Source organism: Perissodus microlepis, chromosome 7 (genome assembly GCF_051167445.1).
Source record: "Perissodus microlepis isolate ML-2025 ecotype Zambia chromosome 7, ASM5116744v1, whole genome shotgun sequence".
In the NCBI taxonomy this organism is placed as follows: Eukaryota; Metazoa; Chordata; class Actinopteri; order Cichliformes; family Cichlidae; genus Perissodus; species Perissodus microlepis.
The window spans coordinates 13,093,183-13,116,322 of record NC_140467.1 but is presented as its reverse complement, the minus strand read 5'-3'; the positions used below and the strand labels follow the sequence as shown (position 1 = coordinate 13,116,322).

The 23,140-nt window shown below is 42.9% G+C and overlaps 1 protein-coding gene across 1 annotated transcript; it reads right to left on the bottom strand.

Moving 5' to 3' along the window:
• Positions 1-211: 211 nt before the first annotated feature.
• smad6b (SMAD family member 6b) lies at positions 212-21,318 on the bottom strand. Its single transcript, XM_084933530.1, has 4 exons — positions 19,683-21,318; positions 16,731-16,787; positions 14,759-14,836; positions 212-941 (listed from the first exon to the last, which is right to left on the bottom strand). Exons 1-4 carry the CDS (start codon positions 20,470-20,472, stop codon positions 400-402), a joined length of 1,467 nt encoding a protein of 488 aa, XP_084789656.1. The 5' UTR covers positions 20,473-21,318; the 3' UTR covers positions 212-399.
• Positions 21,319-23,140: the final 1,822 nt, after the last annotated feature.

Here is a 23,140-nt window from a genome sequence, read left to right as displayed (position 1 = left end):
TATCAATGTGTGAATGGTGTTAGCTTTTTGTCTGGATATTAATAGTATATGAAAACTATACACCAAATCCAGGCTGCTGATCCTAATTTTGCTGTATAATTTCTCAAGTTGGTATTGAAAGATTCTTTATATATATATATATATATATATATATATATATATATATATATATATATATATATATATATATATATATATATATATATATATATATATATGCCAAAGTGCATTTTCCGTTTTTTTCCTCTTGTCCATATACACATTGCACCATACATAAATAGTTACATTGTAAAAATGACTCCGTATTTACAAGTATAATATATATTTCATATAATATATAAAACTTTATATTAAATCTAGGTAGATGATATTTGGGATAGTTTGTGGGGTCCATCTGTGTTATCTGTGGTTGTTGAGGAGGATCTCCAGCCAGCAGGGGCAGGAGGTGATGAACTGTCTTGAGTAGCAGGGGCCCCAGCCCTTAGCAAAGCTGATGCGCACACTGTTAGGGTCATAGGGTCCATCCAGGAGGTCAGCCTCTGTCGTGTGCCTCAGAAGGAACGAGCGCTCATAGTCAAACACCTTGATGGAGTAGCCTGGCATCACCTTCCGCACCACCAGAGTTCTGCTGTTGGGCACATCCAGAGTTGGGGAGTTGACAAATATAGGGTGCTCGCTGCGGTTATACGCCCAAACGCCATCAGGCTCTTTGCTGAGGAGTATGCCGTAGCCAATTTTGCCTCTTGTACGCTGAACAGTGCTGCTGCGATGTTCCAGGTTGAGCTGGCCCAGGCAGAAGCCGGTGCCCTGAGGTAGATCATAGAAGATGCTGACGGAGTGCTCATACACTGTGTAGAGGCGACCCACACGTGTCCGGTGCTCCCAGTATGCCACATTACACCAGTGGCTCTGCTTAGGGGCATCAGGTGACATACTGGCATCTAGAAGAGACAGAGAAATGTCCATTACACAAAACATAAACAAATGTAAACAGGGCTAATAAAAAGGATGGGTTGAGTTTTAAGGGATTAACTATCCCTTTTTATTGTTCAGAGCAGATGGCCACACTATAAATACTGAAGCAGGCACTGTATTGAAATTTAAGCCTTGTATAAATACCGCTGCTTGGACTTCTGTCCAACACACACACACACATACACACAAACACACACACCACCGCAACTATACATATCCTGGGGGTGGAGGGTGTAGCGAGGTCAGTGCAGCCGAAGACCTGCACTCCCACCCTCTACCTCAAGAGGGCACTGTAGGGATTAAACACTGACCACACTACAGAGCTGCTGGTCACACATGAACTTCCATAACAAATTCTGTTTACTTAAATGAAATCCAGATTACACTCAAGTGTTCCCCTCTGAACGCCTTAAAACTATAGTATCCAGAGAATGGAACAGAGGACACAGTTATAACGTAGAAAAAATGTTTTGCACATTTTAATAACTTTTTAAAATTTCTTTTTAGCAATGGAAGCAAACCTGGCATCTTAAGACTAAACATCTCCGTCCACTAAATCAGCTTCTTAATTCAGTTTTCATGGCTGCAGTCTGTGAAATCTTTTCAGTGACAGACCTCAGCACTCCAAAGTGAATTACTGCTCCCAAGGTAGACTTCGATCTTCACCATACCGAAGAGAGACACACATACTCACACACACACACACACACACACTGCTGACTACTTTCAGAAGCTGCTCAAAGCTGTCTTACATTTATACTACTCATAAAATCTGTGGTACAAGGAGAGGACAGGGCTCGATGGATGAGAAAGAAAAAGAATGGAAGACAAACAGTTCCAGTTTTTCACATCCTGGAGACTTACTGTTCTCTTTGTCATAGCTAAAACGAGTCAAAGGTGACGTTATTAGTGCCATGCACTTTGGTTTCATTCTGATTATAACTTTATTTTTTGTTGTAAGCATTTTTGTCACAAGCTGTGGCTGAGCTTGAGGCTTGAATCTGTGTGCAGGTCCCTCTCTACATATATACAGCTGTTACGTGATGGCAGAGAGTAACACCTGGTTTATGGTTGCAGTTGTCGCCCTCACAAACAACAGCGCAGATGCTGGTCTTCGGTGCTGTTTTGGCTTGTCCTGCCCACACGATTTTTGTAACCTGTCGGATGAGGCTAGGTTGAACACCCAACTGTGCTTTACTTCCATTTCAATGATATATCAGTCGAGGAGTTTAGAGATTCCCAGATTACAGAGAACAAGATGCTGCAACAGCTTGAAAAAGATGAGACTCTGGGAAAAAAATCTAGACTGAATCAAGTCTGGTGCACCTCAAGCTGCAGTTAAAACAGTGACAGGGTGACATCATAGTTGTCATGCAACATAATCAATGTGGTTTTAGACTGCTGCAACAGCTGGAGAAGATAAGACTTTCTGCAGAAAGCTAACCTCTCTGATCAATGTTGATATACTCATTTCTATTTTCATAAAGCAGCAGTGCGTCTGAAGTGTAGGACAAGATTGCAGCAAGCCAAGTGCGCCTCAAGCACATGTATGAACATTTCTACATCTGTCCTGACGTCACAGTACGTGCAAGCAATGACCAATGTGTCAACCATAACCGTGGTTTTAAGGAGCCTCTTTCTCCTCTTCCCTCGTCTTCCTCACATTCCACAAGAGTGGGGGTGACGGTAGAGGGCCAGGCAGGGGGTCCCCCTCCCCCTCCAGCCAGCTCTTCTCCTGCTGTGGGCCCAGGGACGGCATTCAGCTCCCTGACAACTTAGCACAAGCCCGTGACCCGCTGACCCCCCAGCCTTCATGCTATCAGCTCCCATTAACTCACACACAGAGTGATGCCATTATTTTGCTTCAGAGAGTCTATTGGCACAGAGGATTTAAAGCCTGGGCCTGTGGCCCCATTCCTTTCAGTCTCTCTGCTCTCAGGGCTTAATGACCGCCCGCCCCATTAACAAACGCCTTTAAGGTGGAGCATCACAGATCCACACTGCAACAAAATGCCTTGTTCACCTCCCACCCAACTAAATCTTTCTGCTGAGTGACCCATACTAGTAAAGTTTATACAAAGATTAGCAAAAACGTTGACCAGACTTGCACAGAGAAAACGCCTGCTGGTTCGAGGCTCTCTGTGTTATGGAGGGGGAAGAAAAGAGCGAGTGAGTGGGGAAGTGTGGAGGTGGGGGGAAGCTGCAGACAGGCTCTCTGTGTGTTTGCGCACACACTGATGGCTTAAATGACCCCCTCTCTTCAGGGGCCCCAACATGCATGTGCCATTAGTAAATTCCACACTCCAGCTCCTCCACTCTGAGCTCAACTTTTACTGCAGCACCGCTCGGCCACACAAAGAACTCAGCTCCAACTAGTTTAGGGCCGTCCATTGTCTCAAATCAAATGGAACCCAGACATCAAGGTAAACTCACTTTGAAACTGTGCACAGAAACACGAAAGACCAAATGGCTACTGTCTCCTTCTCTTTGGATGGAAAGAACAAAGCAAAAACAATCTGGTCAATGATATCTAGTTTTCGCACATGGCGTGGTGCAAAGATAGTCAGTTGGACTATGAGGACCAGGAAGAGGAATAAGCAGGACAAAGGTTAAAAATGTATTTAATGCTAAGCTTGAGCCTGACGGAAGACAGCAAGCACAGAAAGAGCTGTGCTTTTTCCTGTTGCTCTGTTGTGTTTAGTGTCTACGTGTGCTTTTGCACACGTGCCTGTTTGGACTAGGGGAGAAAAAACAGCATACATGCTTATGTTTTTGTCCTAAATTTGCTTGTTACGGATAAACGAGCACGTCTGCTATAACCTGATTAAATTTTATGGTGCTTTTCTTGTGCAGAAACACTACTAGCCTGTTCTATCAAACCCGTGCAATTTATTGAGTGTCATGACATTTTTACAAAGCTCCATTTTCCTCAAAACATGCTACAATGTCAAGACGGCATTTTCAGATTTACATGTTTGGATGTTCTGCAAATGTTTTTCTACAAAACTGATATAAGAGTAAGAAGGAGGATTTAATTAGTAGTATCTGGTCATAAAATTATGTAGATACATGCCAGACCAAACCTTAAAAATTCAGACATCAGAGAGGCAGTTCAGTGGAGGTGAAATGAATGGTTGTGCCTCCCTCCCTTTTAGCCACAGCATGGACACCCAACTCTCTTAGGCTCCATGTTGGCCTGCATGAGGTTCTGCTCTGGGTGGAGCCATGATGGCTGGGAGCAATTACAAGTGCTCTGCATCCATTTAACCCTGCCACCTTTTAACAGCTCCGTTTACCCATTAGAATAGTAGCTCATGTTATTATTGTTATTTTATTCTCAAAAGCCTCTCCTCTTAGTGTCAGTCTCAGAGTCAATAGATGCCGAAACAGCATGGACGCCACACTTCCTGTTCCTGCAGCCAGAGGCAATGAGCTAAGCATATGATGGAGCTGATCAATTTTAAAGTCTTACATAACCAGACTCACATCAAAAAAAAAGTAGAGATCCATAAATCTGTGGTATTTGATCTCTAAACATTTCCATGGCCAACAGGAAACACAGTATGTGGAATAAAGCATCTAGTCTGGTGTTGTAGAAATATGATAAGAACAGGCTGTGTTTGGTTTTCCTTTAGGCAAACAGATTTGAAATGTAGCAAACCAACTATCACATTTTAGGGAATTAAGTGTAGCTGAGGACACCTGTATCCACATATACTTCACTTAGAGGTACAGTGACACACAGTAAACAGAGCTATCTAAGAACTGCTACTCCCACAGCCAGAATTCAGTGTGTTTGATTTCCATAACAAGATGTGATCTCCATGGAGACGGTGAGGAAAATGTTGATTTTTCTGTTTCCCTGTGGCCTCTCCGATTGGACAAATTCCGAGTGTCAAATGCAGGGCATCAGATCTGTCAATAAACACGGACTTATATCAGTTCTTTTGAAGTTAGGAGGCTAAAAGTTACGCATGCTCATTTGAACGCAAAAAGAAGTGAAGTGTCAGCTACATGTTGTCCAAGCAAAATGTGTTTTTATTTCTTTGCGATGGAGAAAAGAAAGGGAGAAGTAGTCAAACTGAAAAAATACAAAAGTATTAGCAAAATGTGCTAAAAGGCAACCAAACCTGCCGCTGTGGTTGTAACAATGCAGGTGGCTGTGATGGTGATAAGCAAACACAGCAAAAATGGATGACATATTTATTATGTTATAACAGAAGACAAACATGCCATTGAAAAAGCCCTTAAGTACACCTGTGTTAAACATAATTTGCCCAAGCCTCTTCCACAGATTTACATCTGGAAAAAAAACAGGGGGGGGAAGCAGATCACCCTGCTTGCTACGAGTTCCCTGCACTCCAGGGCGAGTCTGGATAATTACTGTTAAGTACACAAAAATGAGGGCTTGAAAGTTTCAATGGCAATCCTTGATGATCATCCAGTAATGCTTTTAAAGACAGCATGAAAAGGGAAGGGAGAAAAAAAAGGGCAGAGGGAGCAGCAGAAAAGAGCTGCCCTGGGGTAAACACTGCTCCGCAGCCTTGGAGTGAGATGAATGGGAGGCCGAGTGTCAGGGACAGGCAGACAAACAACAGCTTCCCCTCCGCGCTAACATCTCCCCACCAAGCTCCAGGGCCACCCCCATTATACTTTATCTGTCCTAATCCGGAGCGGCTAGCAGAGATGCACTCATTCCTCCGCAACTTTGCTGAACAGGAAAAGCAAAACACTGTTGCCAGACTTTTTATGCAGCACAGTTGAAGGGAGGAGAGGAGCAAGCTCTCATTCTGCGCCAAGTATTAGATTCCCCTCCAGCTATTAGACTCTAGTGGTGAACTGATAGACTCTAGACTTGTAGTGGAAAGCAAGGACTGAGGACTGTGTGTGCATGTGTGAAAATTTACAATTCTTTCTTATTGTGCTTTCCTGCCCCATCACCCCACACATTTGTCTGATTTCTTTTAAAACTAAACAACAAATTCATGGCTTTAATTCTGTGGGCAATAGCTTCCACAGGCTGACTATAACCCCGGAGCAGGCCACATTTAGGCTGGCGTCTGGGCTATCACTGCCATCAAAGTCGGCTTTATCAGACAGATATGCTAACTGGAGCTGCTCCTACATGTCTATGGATTTTTCTCCCTGAGGTCTGGCCTTTCTCTGCTGAGAGAGAACAAGTGATATAGACACAGAGATATATATGCTGGGGACACACACACACACATGCTGTGGGAGCCCAGGAAACCGAATCCAATCACCAAACCTTTCTGGTCACAACGGGAATGCTTTACATTGTCATCCGCTTCCTCCTCACTTTCCCTCTGTTTCTGTTTTGGGATGACCCCACGAGGGAGGAAAAGTGCTGCACCCTTGATAGCAGATAACTAACAGAATCCATAAATTAAATCAATAAACAACAGTGGGTGTAGGAAGCTAAGGAGGCTAATACGAAGGAGCCATCTGGGCGCGTCAGTGAGGCTGCTGGTTTGAGAGAAAAGGCTACTTTTTTTTTTTCAAGGGAAGAAAATGTGCTGCTCATTTCCTCCAAGTTTCCTCCAAAGCTCTGCAATGTGTCAGAGACATAGAGCACAAGCGATGGTGGTGATCCAAGTGAGGCCTGCAAGAGCCTTTCAGGGTTCGTAAAAGCTCTGTAAAAACTGTGGGGGATATTTGCGAATATGTCATATCTACAGGCAGCCTCAAAGGCCAGCCGAGTCCGAGTGAGCATCGAAAGCAAAGCGCTCAGCCAACATCCTGCTGGGTGGCTGCGCTCTTTCACCTCCCCATACAACCTATCTTTTTGTGTGTGTGTCTTGTTTGTGTGTGCACAAGTGTGAATGTGTTTGTTTGCTAGTGTGCGAGGGAGGTTCGAGCCAAGTAGGCTGGAGCGACTGAGTGGAGAAGACCCTGCACATTCCTGAACCCCTCCCCTCGTTGTGCCTCCTAACTTCCTACTCTGGTTAGGAGTGAGGGGGGTGAGAAGCAGTGAGAAGGTGACTTTCATTTGGTTAATCCTCAGCAATGACATCACGTGTGAAGTCAAAAAGTTTCGGGTGCGTGGCTTGAAACGTGCACAAACTTTCTTCTGGGAAAACCGAGATTCCATATCGGAGGGAGAAAAGCGACTTTAGCTAGGCTATGGAATCAAGCTATGATGAAGGCCTGGTTTCAAATGAGCAGTAACAAGGAGCTCTATTATTTCGAGTTATGTTAGTCTGACTAATTTAAGTCGAAAGGTAGGTATTTGGTTTCCACCGGGCCGGGAGGTGGAGCAGCTATGATGGACACGCTTGCCGTTCAAACAATGGTTTTCTATTGATTGACCCAGTGGATCAGAGTCTGTGAGGAGAATGTGTTCTGTCAGGATAATGTGGCACCAGAGTTTCTGTTTCAATCACAACACTTGCTTGGGTGTAACCCACACTGCTCCACCGCGGGCATCCAGACACCGGCTCCCCAAACAAAGACAACTGCCCCCCCCCACCCAACCTCATCTCCGATAAGTCAGCCCGTTCACAACAAGCAAGACATTCATTAAAAATGCAGGAGTGAACATTTCCAATAATTCACAAAGTCCTTCCCTGTCAACATCTGCAAAAAATCTTGAAGCTAAAGGGAATGGCAGGATTTCATTAAGTAAATTATGTGTTGGCAGTCACAGAGAGGGGAAGAGGGGGAAGCTACAGCCAGACTTCTAATCTAAACCGTACCCTGAAATGCGACAGGCTGACTGCACGTACTGAGCCACACCGCCAAGGCTTTAGAAATGCACACAAATAAAAGATAAGTTAAACACACGACAAAAGTAAATACAGTTTTCCCCGGGGAACATAATAAATGAGAGTTTTCACATAAGCCTGTTTACAACTTGTAACAACTACTACTTGCAAAACTTGATCTCACAGTACAATCTACTTTGTCAAGTTGTACTCAACAATAAAGGTTTTCTTGTCAGATATAAAACGGCATCAGTTTTCAGGAACAAGATGAAAGGCTCCAAATTATGTCTATCATACTTGGCCGTATGTTAAGACAAGGTAATGGAATGAAGATATAGCTCCAGTAGACTCCAGTAGACCATGTTCAAGATAAGGAAAGAGGCCAAATAAAAACAAAAAAAAATCCAAGCGCTCTATCTCAGTTTACATGCAGAGAGAAAATTAACCAGTTCCTTGAAGCACTGGGAGTTTACTGTTTAGCAATCCACAATAAGCTATCTTTTCCCTCCAGCAGCAAGAGTCTCGTGTAGAGATGTCAACTGACATGGGCCCCTACAGTTAATCCACAGAGCATTCTCAAAGCTCAAAGAATGTGCTGGCTATTCTGAGTTTTAAAAATACTGATGGCTATAGGTTTAGGCACAACTGTCAATGCTCCTCTAGGGAGGATTGGGGGGGGGGTTAAATCTATTTTTGCTTGCAATCAGGCCACAGGCTGGCCTAAATCATAGCCGGCCTTGGCCTGTGTCTGGATTTATAATTGTGGGTGAAATGGTCAGAAAATAAAAACAGCATCCACAACTGGCACCTCCTTCGCTACTCTATGCCAGTTGTGGATGCAAGACTAGCTCATTTACGGAGCCCAGCTCGAATGGGAGTATTGTTCCCCCTCTCAGCTTTGAGGGGAGGCACACTAAAATGCTAAACTAACAGTTGGGCATTCCATACATTTTTAATGGCATTGCACACTCTTTATTTGTTGCTCTAACCCTTTGCCCCGAGCTGAATGAATGGCCCTATTGGTGGAGAGTGGTGCTGCGCTGCAGTGTGAAGGGAGTGAGGATGGCAACGGCAGGCCTCCCTGTGCACATGTCAAGATTAGCTCACTCACTTTATTTGCTAAGGTAGAATATGGGGCAAAAAAAAAAAATTATAGCACACCGAGCAAACCTCCTGTTATTTCTACTGACTGTACTTTCTGTGTGGTAAGGCCTAAAAAGAAACACAGTCCACTCTGTAAATCAAATGACAAGTACAGCACTGTGAGCCTAGAGGCTCGGTCAGGTACGAGGATATAGATTTATCTGGGAGTCCTTTAGTTAAGTTAATCAAACACCCAGCAGCAATGGCACCATACTGGCTTGCCAAACCGAGACAGTTAAATACTAAGCTCAGCAGACTAGTTTCTGTTGACATGTAAGGGGTTTCAGGCCTCTCCAAGGACTGCTTTAGATTAGCAGGGCTTTCACTTTGCACGTAGAGGTCACATTACCTCACCGCATCTAGGGCCTGTGTTGGTAATACTAACTGAAAATCTGCTCTCAAAACAAATGAGTATTTGAACAAAAGCTCAACAAAGAGTAAACTAATTTCTGCATTGCTGCGATAACTGAAGAAAATAAAAAGGTGCTTACTTCAAACTCCTATTTCTGCTGCAGAACACAGTAAGCCTAGACATGGAAGATTTCTTCCCTATAAACTGAAGTCTTCCTTTAAATGCCTCAAATAAGGTAAAAAAGGTCAAAAAGCTGTAAACGAAAAGGTAGAAACATTAGTATACAATTGCCAAAACAGTTTCTTTTGCACATAAGAGAAACAATAATATCATATGCACAATGACCCCTCTGGAAATGCAAAAACATCTGTTGGACTCTACTGAGAATCCTCGCTGTCATGACTCAAGCCAGAAAAAGTTGAAAGCAAATTTCTGACACACCACGGTCTAACAATGCTGAGAAAGGGAAAATGAAAAATGGCCTTATCGCTCTTATCAATGGCTCTTTTTTTTCAGTGTGTATGAGTGTTACGTAAGGGGAAACGGAAGCCAGCTTCCCAGGACAGGAACGGATACTTGAGACGAGGACTGTGGGTACAGGCCCTACACCGCTGCACAGAGAATAGAGCACCAGACCCTTCAGGATGTATAGCTATAACCCTGCTCCACCTCCCCCAAGCCTAAAATGGGACTCTGCAAACTGGACAAGACAAACGGGTGAGGAGAGCCCCCTCATGTCCCCTGAGATGCTGGCCTTCTCTTCAACATTCCTCAGTCTCTCCCCACTGTCAAAGGGGCAATTCACTGCCCTGCAGTGCTACAAAACCCAGGCAGCTTTTTAAAACAGGATGTTTGTATGAGGCCTCCTTCCCCTCAAATAAACAATCCGCAAAACCTGATTTCGGGAGGCAGGGTGGAAGCACTCGAGTCACATTATTTCCACATCCCGTATCCTGGAGCATTTGGGCTCCTGAGGGAGTGTGGGCGGCCAGGCGCTGGGAAGGCTCTGGGCTGCGGTGGAAACCTGAGGCCATGAGCCAGGCTGCAAGGGGAGATGAGCCGGAGCTGTATCAGTCTGGGGTCTTTAGGATGGAGGAAGGGGCTCATGCCTCGATGAGGGAGGGGGACATCGCTAACATGCTGATGCAGCAGACCATATGCCAGACCATACCTCTGTCAGGGTCCTGCTGCTACACCGAGAAGGCCAGATGTCTTATATACAGCGTGTGCAAATGATAGAGATGCAAGATGACAGTTATTTATATTCAAAAATAATAAGCATATATGATGGCACTAGGGGTTACAATTAGGCTAGAGAGAGAGAAAAAAGCCAATTCAAAGTTAACAGTGGGGACAAAATGGTTTGTGTCCTGTTAATTACCTCTTTTTACTTTGTTTGCCCTTTGTTTTTATTTTTTCCTTTCACTCGCCGGCTCGCTTTACGCACCAAATCTACTTGGTTAGGTTTTTTGCATAGTTGGCAAATTTTATACAATGATGAGATTGGAGTAATAAACTTGTCTAAATACTGCCATAAGCCCAGAGTGTCACAAGACAGACACCAAAGGATGCCAGTGGCTTTGACAAAATGGCAGTTTCCGACACCCTCTGATAAGAGCGGGCTGGTACAGTAGACATGCCTTTTAATTTATTTAATTTCTGTTTAATTAGATCCTAGCACAAGGGGAATCACATGCCTTCGAAGTCAGATCAACAGGAATGTGTCCAGTCTAATCTGCTCTAATCAAGAGATGCATCACATGCCTTGATTAGACTGTCTAATTATTCCACGCATTTCCACTGTCTGACGCAGACAGAGTGACTGGTTTGATGTTTAGCGCTCGCCTTCTCGTGAAACCAGCTCCGATAAGAACAATTTAATGCGCTTAGCTTATACATGTGAATGCAAAATAGATATCTGTTGCCTCATATCAGTGAGACAAAAGATATCTATCTACCAACTGCTTCGTTCCGCCAGAAAGAAATAGCAGAGTGGACCTGAGACAGCGATTGTCTGCAGACAAGACATCTAGACAGCACTGGTCTTTCCACCAGAGACAGGCTGGCAGACACAGAGGAGCAATCTATGATTATTGTGTGGGAACCGTGACTACTTGCTTATGCCCTCTTTCCTTCAGCAGCAACTTTCAGTCATTGCTTCCCTCCTCCTACTTCCCTTCATTCAAAGGGGAAGAAAAGAGAAAAATCATTTTTTAAAAAGGACCCTTCTCACTACACATGTCTTCTGGTCACTTAACCACTATAATCTGAGAGAGCCCAACCAGTCACACCAGTGATGTCGGCTCAGAGCAACATGACCCTTTATAAATTGTCTTACATGGATAAATCCCAGTGGCGTAATTGAGGACACCCCTCCAGTGGCTGATGAATATAGGCAGACTGGAGCCATTGTCTTAAAACAGGCTCAAACAAAGGAAAGTTCTGCATCACTCCTTGTACATAAATAGTACAAACACTGTTATAACTACATGCAGTCACAATTACTCGGAAAAAAAGCCAACAGCCAAAATAAAAAAAATGTATCCTTGGTGACTGAAATAAGCACCAGTGCAAAAATATCTTGGCTTGCCACCTCACATTTATGGCTGCTCAGAACAGCAATATAATGAAGCAGTGACAAGCATAAAGAGCCCCCAATGTCAGAGACAATGTGACTGACATAATAAAGTCGATGCGTAGAAACACCCCCTCAGACAGTCATACAGGAAGCAATGAGATCTGCATCAAAGGGCTGTGTACCGATGTCCACACAACGAGGCCCAGGCAGTGAGGAAGCATGTGCAGGCAGAATGTGAGGGCAGCACTACACACTCACAAAGCATTAAGCTACATTATCTACTAAAAAGCTGGACCCAGTCATGATGTGAACTGACATCACCGCCACTTTTAAATAAATCCTGCAAACAGTACAAATGTCTGTGCACATATAGGATCAGGAGGTATGAATACACATTCTTCCTCCCCTCACTCCCAACCGATCGTTGCAGATGGCTGCCCCTTCCTGAGCCTAGTTCTGCTGGTGGTTTCTTCCCGATGAAAGGGAGATTTTCCTTCCCGCTGTCGCCAAAGTGCTTGCTCATATAGGGGTTCGTACGATTGTTGGGCTTTTCCCTGTTTCTGTATCATTGTAGTGTCTTTACCTTACAATATAAAGTGCCTTGAGGCAACTGTTGTTGTGATTTGGTGCTATATGAATAAAACTGACCTTGAATACAGCATTGTGCACATGGAGAAGCTTTTGAAAAACATTTTAGCATAGTGCACAACTGCACACACTAACCAAAGGGATCAGGTGAATGTATCTGAACTTTAACTGTAACTCTGCAACAGGAACTTTACGATATAGATCGTACTGGTTTAATGGAATATTTACAAGGCACTAAATAATCTGAAGTAGAAGGAGTATACCTATTCAAATTGATCTGAATATATTCTGTAAAGTGGTAGAACAAGCTTATCTACCACACCAACCAGTTCCGATCTGTTTCTGTGCCATTGTGTGACGCAAAAGAATGCTCGGCGGGTATTTCTGTAGCCCAGGGCTGCAAACTCTAGTCGACTATTTGACTGCACCCAACCCAGCCAGTGCCCCCCAGACTTGCTTTTAAGAGGTTTACTTGTTCCTGCGTGAGGGGTGGAGTCTGGATCCCACACAACTCTGGTTACACACAGACACTCTCTCTACCTAAGCTGGCAGGGGATTCACAAGGAAAGTCATCTCCAGGTCAGCAGCATGTTACACAGAGGATAACATGACAACATGCATTGCAGGTTTTATGTTAAATCAGACCTACTGTATGCAGGCTTTATATGGACGCCTTCAAGCTTGTGGTGTTACGATGAAATAGAGCTTATACACGATAGAGTTTCTATATCGTTGACAAGATGCTGATGTTTACTCTACATGGAAATGCTTTTGTATCTAAAACCTCTTAGTATAGAAAAACTCTCTGCTGGGCCCTGGTCATTCTCTTTCCTGAGTTCATTTTGCAAAGTTTATCACAGTCATTGCTGAATGATCTGGCCTGGCCTGCAAAAACAGTTGGAAGAAACCAAAGCCTAGCATGTCTAGATCCTCCCTCACCAGAGTCTCTGAGGAATTGTGGTGCGCGCTCTGACAAGCCCCTCATTTGTTGACTCAGGGAGTGTCGCCAGGCCATGCTGAGGTGGTGACAGCCTGTGCGCTGGGGAGGAGGGGGCCTTCGCTGACTGAATGCTTCAGTGCCAGGTAGCCATGTCAACTTCTCAGTGTCCTGGCCTCTGAGCCATGGCAGACCCCTTAACAGGAAATGCAATTCCCTGCAAGCCCCCAAAATCAGAGGTCTGACTCCCTGTCCACATGACACTGCGCATGCTGGCTAGGACCCTAGTACGAAAGGGGGAGGCATGCTCACTGTGGGCCATGAGAAAGGAGAGTTTCATTTCACATCAGAGGACAGGGCAGTTTCTGCTCGCCTCCTTTGGTGTGGCCCCATTCACAGGAGCAACTCCATTTCCGTGAACCCACCCCTCCCTGCAGCCCATTTACAGCCAGGCTGGAGGTTGGATAGGGTTGTATGTGTGTCTGTGCACATGCATGTGGACAACTACGTGTGCTTGTGTGTGTTTCTGAGCAAGCTTGGATCTTATTACAGTTTGATCCCACTCAAATATTTCTGAAAGAAAAACAGAGGAGGGGAGGCCAGCTCTGAAGCCAATGCACACGCCCCACTGAACCGCTGCACTGCTCACAATGAAACCTTTATCTTTAAAGCTTGGACTGTTTGAAATGGTCCTTAATGAGAAAGAATAAAATACACCATCAAAATGAAACCTCCCCCTCACACACTCAATTTTGTGCAGAGAACAGCACTGAATTGTCGTTAAAGTACACTCCAGACACATTTTTTCCAGCTAGACTCAATTTAACTATTTCAAAGACATAAAAACAGGATGATGCCACACTCAAAGCTCCCCTGATTTATTACAGTGGAAATATTACAGTTTACCAATGCAAGTGTATGCATTTAGCTTCATATATTCAGACGCAGACAACTGTGCAAAAAACATGGGCAACCACAGGCAAACGCATCAGCATGAAAGACGCTCTTGTTTACAACTAAATGATGATCTTTATTACTCAAACTACCAATTTCAAATATAGTTCGGGGAAGAAAGCAAAGCGCCTAATCTATTTATAATTGGTCTTTACCACACGGATCACTTCATCTAACAGAAAGTGTTAGAATCAATCAGAGTAATAAGTGCTAGTGAGAGCTGATGTGCCACTACTTCAAACAGCTGTTCACACATATATTAAGAAGTAAGTCAGGAAGGAAATATAGCTGAAATCACAACCTAAATCCATGTATGCACAAACATCCAGACAACTTTTGACCGCCCATAATCAGCAACCGTATTTAACATCACACCAGTATTTACACACTGGCCCTTCGTGCATTTTAACCCTCTACTAATCAATTTTTTGAAACTGGTGAAAAAAAACAAAAAAAAAATATGTCAAAACTGCTCATTTGTCCACAGTAGGTAAAACAAAGACACGTACCTGAAAATTCCCCTGGTATGATGTTTGGTGAGCTGGCTGCCTCGGTTTCAGTGTAAGACAATGTGGAGTCTGACAGATCTGTGGGGAATAAGGCAGAAATCAACCCCTGATCTACTAACAACGCAGGCAAGTAATCCATATTCTTACTTATCATCAGCCAGAGACACTCAGTGGTGTAGTCTCTGAGTAGTACATACAGTACAGCTGCAAACAGCATTGCTCAAACATTCATTTAGTAATACAAAAAAGAATTCTGAGAAGTCTTTCTTTTTAAATCTTGTTCATAATTAGCTAATAAGCTAATACAACAGCATAAACCTTGCATTTGTAGACAGTCAGTTTCTCTGTATTACAGCATATTTGACTGATTTTGAGGACAGCGCTGAGATTAACAGTAAAAAGCTCAGGACCGAAATTAGTCAGACCCCAAAGTCAGTGATTAGTAACATTATCCTTTGGCCTTTGTGCCCTCCAATAAGCATTAAAGGTAGTCTCACAATCTCCTGACAACTCTCTTTATGAATTTTATCCTGCATCTCATGTGCAAATGCTTCCAGCTCACTAATATTTGTTTTTCATGCTGCCATCGCTTTCTTTAAATCCCGCACAAAGCTTGATTTATAGGCCAGCGTGGAGTCTAAGACACAGTGGGCGATGTCATTGTTTACATTTGTACTTGTGTGCTGGTATGTCTGCACTGTTCTGCCACTCAGAGATAATAAATATTTAACAACAATTACTTTAACTGAAATGAAGGTAAGAGAGAAGACATTAAAACTGATCAAGTTTATACACAGTTTGTCCGAGCTATGAAAATGGCGAAACAGCACATGTAAACACTGGAAGAGTACTAGCTGTTGCATTAGTATTGTGAGCTGGATACAATTACAGCCTAGTACACTTTGTGTAACAGTTATTAACCATGTGCTAATCAATACACTGTGTTTACATGGTGCATTACTACTACGGGGCCTGCATCACGTAGTAGGGTAGTAGGGGCGTAGGGTCTTATGACACTGAATGCAGTGTTATAAATGAAATTTAAAACTGCGAATCAGATTTAAACTTAAAGACACTTAAAAAACATTCAAGCTTCAATTCCTTGGAAGTCCACTGCACTGAGTGAGGGACTCATCTCCATGTTGTATTTTCTATGTGTTGCCCTTCATACACCGAACATCGTACAGCCCCAGGTTAGTCTTCTGTTAAACCACTGCTTGCTTTAATAAAATGAAATAATTTATTCTTTCTCTTCGCAGGGAAGAGAGCTAAAGCACCTACATAGATATATTTGTGTCTGCTAATGAAACACCATGAGCGCGTTAAAATTGAATTACCAAAAGATTAACTGCATTTTGAACCAATTCAGTGGCCTTAAAGATTTGTTAAGTGATTCAAAAACAGCAATATTAGAGATGGGTTGAATCATTTTGACATGACCGTAATAAATAAGGCCAATGCGATTATATCATTCAATTCAATCAACTCATTCAAAGGAATTTGAAGCAATTCTTGATCATCAATAAAAAAAAACAAAACAAAAAAACCCATGCAAATACACACTGAGCAGGGTTGAATTATATGGGCCGGCCACACCTCTATCTTCTACACCATACTATCTTGCCTGGCTCTAGCTGGTATGCTGACATTATGCCACAAGCTGGCACAGGTCTCATCTCAAAGCTACCATGTAAATTGCCAGTCATGGTGCCCTGTTACAGCCATTACAATTCTCCGCATTGCTCTATTTGTGCTTCTTCCTGTTAAAACAGCAACTGACCGTGCTATTTCCAATTTACAGGCTCCGATGGTCTTTAATTAGTATTATTTTTATTAACACAAAAATCATTATACATCAGTCATAACGATTCTTCAGCACTCCCAAACAGAGAAAGTGCAAGTGCTAATAGCAGGATTCAGATGAAGATGAGGAACTGAGGCGCAACAGAGTTCAACTGTGTTTGTCACTCACCCAGTGGCTTGTGTTCTTCATTAGGGGAAAGCCTTGAATAAGGAGGTGGGGGTGACTCTGTAACACAAAACAGTAATGTCAATAACCTTATAAAGGGAAAAAAAGGAAGGTAAAACATAAGGTTAAGTCAGTCGTGAGAAAATATGGACTTATGGAGCTAGGTTTCAGAAGATCTAACATTTGCGACACAGCATTTGTATTTTAAGCACTAATTTGATGTAAGAAAGATGTTTTAGGGGGTGAAAACCTCTGACGCTGGTGAAAATGTTTAGAGGCTGGTAACTGTAAGGTTTTGCGTACACTATACTTTACACAGGCATACACATATAATGATCTAGTATTTAGATAATGTTCTAGTATCAAAGATCTATCCAGACGTTATATTCTGTGTGAAGTCATGCTGCGCTTTTTGTTTTCAGTAAAAGCAAGAAACATAGCTCACATACACAGCTCAAGTCAAGCCACAAGAGAAGCTTTAACACACAACATTTCAGAGAAACGGCAGATTGCACCTTGACTCTTACAGCTCTGTGTCTGCGCTACAAAATAAATTCATTTTCTTCAAACGCTAGTTAAAAAGCTAATAAACCAATGCGAAACACTCCCTTCATTTGTCTCTGTTACTTGAGGAGATATTATTAAAGCTGAGCAGTCTTTAATATGACCACAGACTAACCCTAACTTTTAGTTAGTGTTTTAATAAATACGAGTAAATCTCTTTTTAACTTAATTCTGTTCAAAGCCTTGACTTTTTTTTCCAATAAAAAGGAGAAACGAAGAAAGTAACTTGCACAAGAAGAAGGAAAGCACAAAGGAAAGAAAACTTTGCGAGCACACAGTGACCTCGCCTACAGGGAAAATGGGAAGGAGAAAAGCATAATAGCAGTGGGTCCTTTAAGAGTGGCGGCAGTAATTGCCAGGATCTGAACTCAGTCACTCAGATACACAGCTAGTCAGTCTGGCGCCAGTAGTATGCAAACTGTATATTATCACCACTCCTTCACCTAAATAGCATGAGGGGACCTCCTCAGGACAAAAGGGCTTTTAAAGCGCAACTTGAAACTGATCTCATTCGAAAAGTATAATGCCTGGCGAAATAAAAGGGAAAAGTTTTTTGTCCACTTCAATCTCAGCTCACTGCTTCACATTTTATAAAGTTTTATTCCTTAAAATCCCATGTGTAAAACTTTGAACAGTATTATAGTTTTAGATAAATCTTAAGTAGGCTGAGCTACAGTTATGTTTTTAGCTTAGTTTTTACAAAAGGGCTGACTTCTTTTACACTAAAACCTGTTTGTTTTACTGAGTTTCATTCCTGTAAAAATCCTGTTTTTTACATTCCCGTCTACAAACACTGTCAAAACCCGGTGATTAAGGTCTTGATTCAAAGGCCCCCCCTTGTGAATAGTGTGAAAGAAATACCAGCTCTATTGGGCCACGCATGAGCGCATGTGAGCTATGTCTACTACAAGCCTTAGTCCCAATTTGGGGTATGTGCCTCTTTCCCTCTTCTTATAATTCATCTTGGTAGTTTCAGTGGGGGCAAAAAAATAAGAAAGAAGAAAAATCCCACAGCACAGGCTCACTGTTCAGCAGATGGAACAAATATCACACTCTTGTCTATCAAACTGATCTCATTCAAACCAATAAACAGCAAGGTTTGTCAGCAAACTTGAGGTTACATATAATCGGTTCTGATTGATTTGGACAACGTGTTAGGACACCAGAGCCAAAATCCACATCAGTTTCCCCCATTTACTCAATATGAATTCTGATATTGTTAAACTTGTGACTTTGAAGTGCTTGTCACAGCCAGCTGGCTCTAGTAAACATGGATGTTATGGAAAATCCTCCTCTTGTGCCAGTGAAGGGACAGAAATACTAACGCTTGCATCTTTACACATGATACCAGGCGTTGTCACTGGGTCAGCGGGGTCGAGTGGCCCTGCGTTTAAGGTTTTTCAAATCGTAGACCCCGTCCACTGCCAAAATCTAATGTGTTTAATAGAGGTCAGGGAGGTTCTGCCATAGATAGCTGATTGATTGTGGAAATACAGCTTAATCTCCAGCACACGCCACTTAAAGTGACATCCAGCAGCGAGGCTGTACCTCTCAGTAACTCTAAACAGCCACATACATGTCATACACAAAAAGTCAAAACAGAGGTACTGGCAATCACTCTGAAGGCACCGACTTGCTCAGACACACTACACAGTACACACAGTACTGTATACATGGACAGCGGAACAAACAAACAAACTCCCCTTTATTGGAAACTTGATGTCACAGGCCACTGAAGTGAGCTCTGCAACAACACAGAGCTGTTCGAATTCGACTTTCTGGGTCAAAACTGACAGGCACAATAAACCGCTGAAAAATTTGTGCAGATCCTGGCTTGTTTTCAACACACGCTTTGAACAAATATAATAAAATTACCCAAGTTATCATCTAAGTAATCTGCCCCACATTTATGCTTTGTCAAATCTTCGTGCATGTCCCTTTGCTCGCACTTATTATTATTGCTCACCTTGCAGTAAAGATGGCTTTGGTAATCATTAACTGTTTAATCAAATGGCCAACCTTTCTCTATCACAGGGTATGAAACCAAGCCAAACAACGGGACAAATAAGGCAGTGTGACAGAAAAATTTCCAAGGCCCTTTAATCCCCACCCCTAAATAATGCTGGTTTCTGCTTGTAACTCTAGCACGATCTGCCTTTAAATCAAAGGGAAAATGTTTGAAAGTTAAATGAAATTGTTGCATTTAAAGAAAAGACGCAATATTCTGCAGTAAAGGTGTGTCAAAGTGAAAATACAGAGACAACTTTGAGGAACGTTTTCATGCAAAACAAGTGCAGATGCCCAAATGCTTAGTGCTTTGTTGTCATTTAAGCTACATTGCAGGCCTTTGCGGTACAACATGCATGCAGTTTGTGTGGCAGACTCTTTTACCTGGCCCACAGAGTCGACTGTAGTGATAGGGGTTGCAGCATACTGTTGGACTGTCCGGGGCCCCAAAGCTCCTACACTCACAGAGCGGTTTGAGCTGGGCAGAGTGCTGGAGGTCAGACCAGCGGTACAGTTTACACACAAGCAGCTGTGGGGATGCCACATGGCCGCCGAATCTCAGCTCTGTCCGTGAAACCATAACACAGTCGCTCGGCATCCCTCCTCTGGACTCCACCGCTTCTAGTAAGGTATCCAGCGCTTTTTCCTTGAGCCGTTTTAAAAGAGCGTATGTGGCTGATTTCAGTTCTTGCTCTAATACCGTGCGTGGCATCGCCTCCTGCGCCTCCGGAGAGTCGCTCTCTCCTGGTCCAAGGTTCCTCAGCCCGAAGTGACACGACCCCGGACCCCTGGTGCCCTGAGCCGTCTCTGCACCCCTAAGCTCGGAGTGGTCCCGGTCTTTAAATAAGCAGCACGTCACTGTCCTGCATTCGCTGTCCTGTAGCGAGCGGGGGCTGCCCTGCTCCTGGGCACACGCGGCACCCCCATCCTGGTCCGAGGTGACCCTCAAGTCGCTGCTCTCCACGGGGCACACACCCCCTATGTCCACGACAAGAGACCCGCTAGGGGTCATCGGTCTGAACTCCGTTTTGGGAATTTTCTCTGGGTTGTAGCTGAACAGATCGTCCCTACAGCCCTCACCAGTTTTGCCAATTCCATCTTCCCCTTCTTTATCTGGGATCAAACGGCTTCTCCACAGTCGCCGCACAAGACCTGAGCGTTTCGTCCTGAACATACGACAACTTGAAAATCTATAAGGATTTTTTTTATTATTACTCTTGTACGGATATCCTAATATTAAAGACACTTCTCCGGTCGTTGCAAAACATTAATGACGGTGAAATGCCGTGCAGTGCATGCACAGCCAAGTGACGAGCATTGGTGGCAAAACCGCAACATTAGAATTAAGGAGATTTTGTTGCATCTACAACAGCAAAACCGAGCAACAAATGCACTGCAGCATTCCGATCAAAAGGCATGAATTCAGCCGATTATACTGTAAATAAACAAGCTATGAAACTGTGACTTATTCTCCTGGATCGCTGTGGAATGGACTGTTTACAGCCTTTTTTTTTCTTACAAGCAAATAAAAAAATAATCTGAACACATGAAAACATATAGTAATATACTCTATAATATAATCCAAAGCCAACAGCCTCCAAAGCAAGACGACAACTCGCTGCCTCAAACAGTTCCCGACTTTTAGCGACCCCAGTTCTACTTTCTACACCGGCACGTAGAGCATGAGGTACTTCGATGCGTTTTAATCCAAAGAAAATGCAGCGCAAAGTCAGGATCCTTGCCCTCTTCTCGAGATGTCAGTGCACTTCTTCTCTTTTTAAAATCCAAACAAAACGTCCATGCGTGCTGAAATGAGCTTTACGAAGCCGATCGATCCGGGGCTGAGTAGAGCTCCTGCTTCTCTGCTCAGATCTAAACCAAACTGCAGCCCAGGTCCCGTTCTTTCTCCGTTTCTCGCTCTTTTTCTTTCTGCCCCCCTCCTCTCTCTTCCTCACACACACACTCACACACACACATACACGGGGCCCCCGAGGAGAGCGGTGGAGCCATTGGCTGACTACCATCATGTGCTAGTCTAGACACTTTGGCGGCTGAGCTGCACTGATTGTTGCGCAAACAAGGTTTCAAGTTTCTTAACTCTTAAAGGCGAAACACCCATCTCTCTTTTTAAGTTAAAGTTACAAAAACTTATTTACACCCAATGCACTTAGCATGTAAAGTTTTTACAGAAAGCAAAAACAAACAAACAATTGAGAAACTCATATGCACCAATATGTGCTTTTTATTTCTCCGCTGAAAAGTCTGATTATTTTCATTGTTTATTTTGTTTTCTACTTTATTTTTTTATTGAGCCACAAACATGGAATTTAACTACAAATTTTTAGACAATAATCTAAAAAGTTTATGAGATTATGAAGAGTGAAGACAAAGCATCAACATAGCATAAAAGAAATAAGACAAAAATAATGATGCCGACACTCATCTTTCAGTCTGTCTTCACCTAAACAGACATGAGTATTTACTAAAACTACATGAACATGGAAAGCCTGCAATTGCATTTACATAGGATGACAGACAGGACGATTTTGCATTAGACCTAATCTTTGACCCATTGACCTCATTAGGAATTTTTTCTTCCTGAAAATACAGTTTTTCTGCAGTTTTGTGATGACATCACATGCATTGCCTTGCTGGGTGGGAATAAATGCAGTGCTGATCACAGTAAATTCACACATGATGAAGTTTTAGCTTTGATTCAAAGCACCAAAACGCTCCAAATTTAAACTAGTAGTTTAAGTATTTAAATATGTAAGAATTGTGTTAAGTTAGAAACATTATTACATATAGAAATTACACATTAAATTGGGCTCAGGGCCATATTAGCTGGTTTTCTGGCTGCGTTGTGTTCAGATCAACACAACTTTAGGATATTTTTGGTCTTTAAGTATGCCTGAAGTCTAGAACCCACGGACCTCACCAAACACTATGTGTCATGTCTTGAGATGCTCTGCCAGGGCTTGATTGTAGGTCTTTATGCATTCAGTTTTGTCCCCAGTAAATGACAAAGACCAGGTGACTGAATTGGCCATTGAAGACTATCCCATTTCTTTGCCTCAAGAAACTCTTGGGTTGCATTTGCAGTATGGTTTGGGTTATTATCTACTTGGTCTGTGGAATGTAGTCCAATCAGTTTTGACTGACTCTGAGCAGAGAGTATAGCCCTGGAAATGTTAGTATTCATTCTGCTACTTCTATCAACAGTCTCATCATCCATAAACACTAGCGACCCACTTCCGCTAACAGCCATAAATTCACATGGGTCCACCATGTTTGACAGATGATGTGGTACGCTTCATATCACGATCTGTTTATCTCCTTTTCCACGCTTTTCTCTTACCATCTTTCTGGTACAAGTTAATCGTGTATTTCATCTGTCCAAAGATTTATTTTAGAGTTGTACAAGCTCTTTTAGATGTTTTCTAATTAAGTCTGACCCAGTCTTCTTGATCTTTCGTGTAACCAGTGGTTTACCTTGGTGTAAAAACTCTGGATATCCATTTATGAAGTTGTTTCTTGATTGTAGACTTTGACAGTGATACTCTCACCTCCTCAAGAGTGTTCTCACCTTAGATGTGTTAGATGTTATGAAGTTGTTTTCCTTAATCAAGAACATGGACACAGCAACAGGGTTTCGGTGTAGCCGAGATGGGCACTGCATACATTCTTTTGAATACCTTACCAAATTGTTGATTTGGATACTCCTAGAGTTTTTTCTGAGTCGCTGATAATCTTATTTCAGTTTTCAGGGCTCATTATCTTGCATTGGCATCTCTTTGGGCCTCATATTGAGAATTCCAGTGAAAAGCTACCAAATCCAGTTT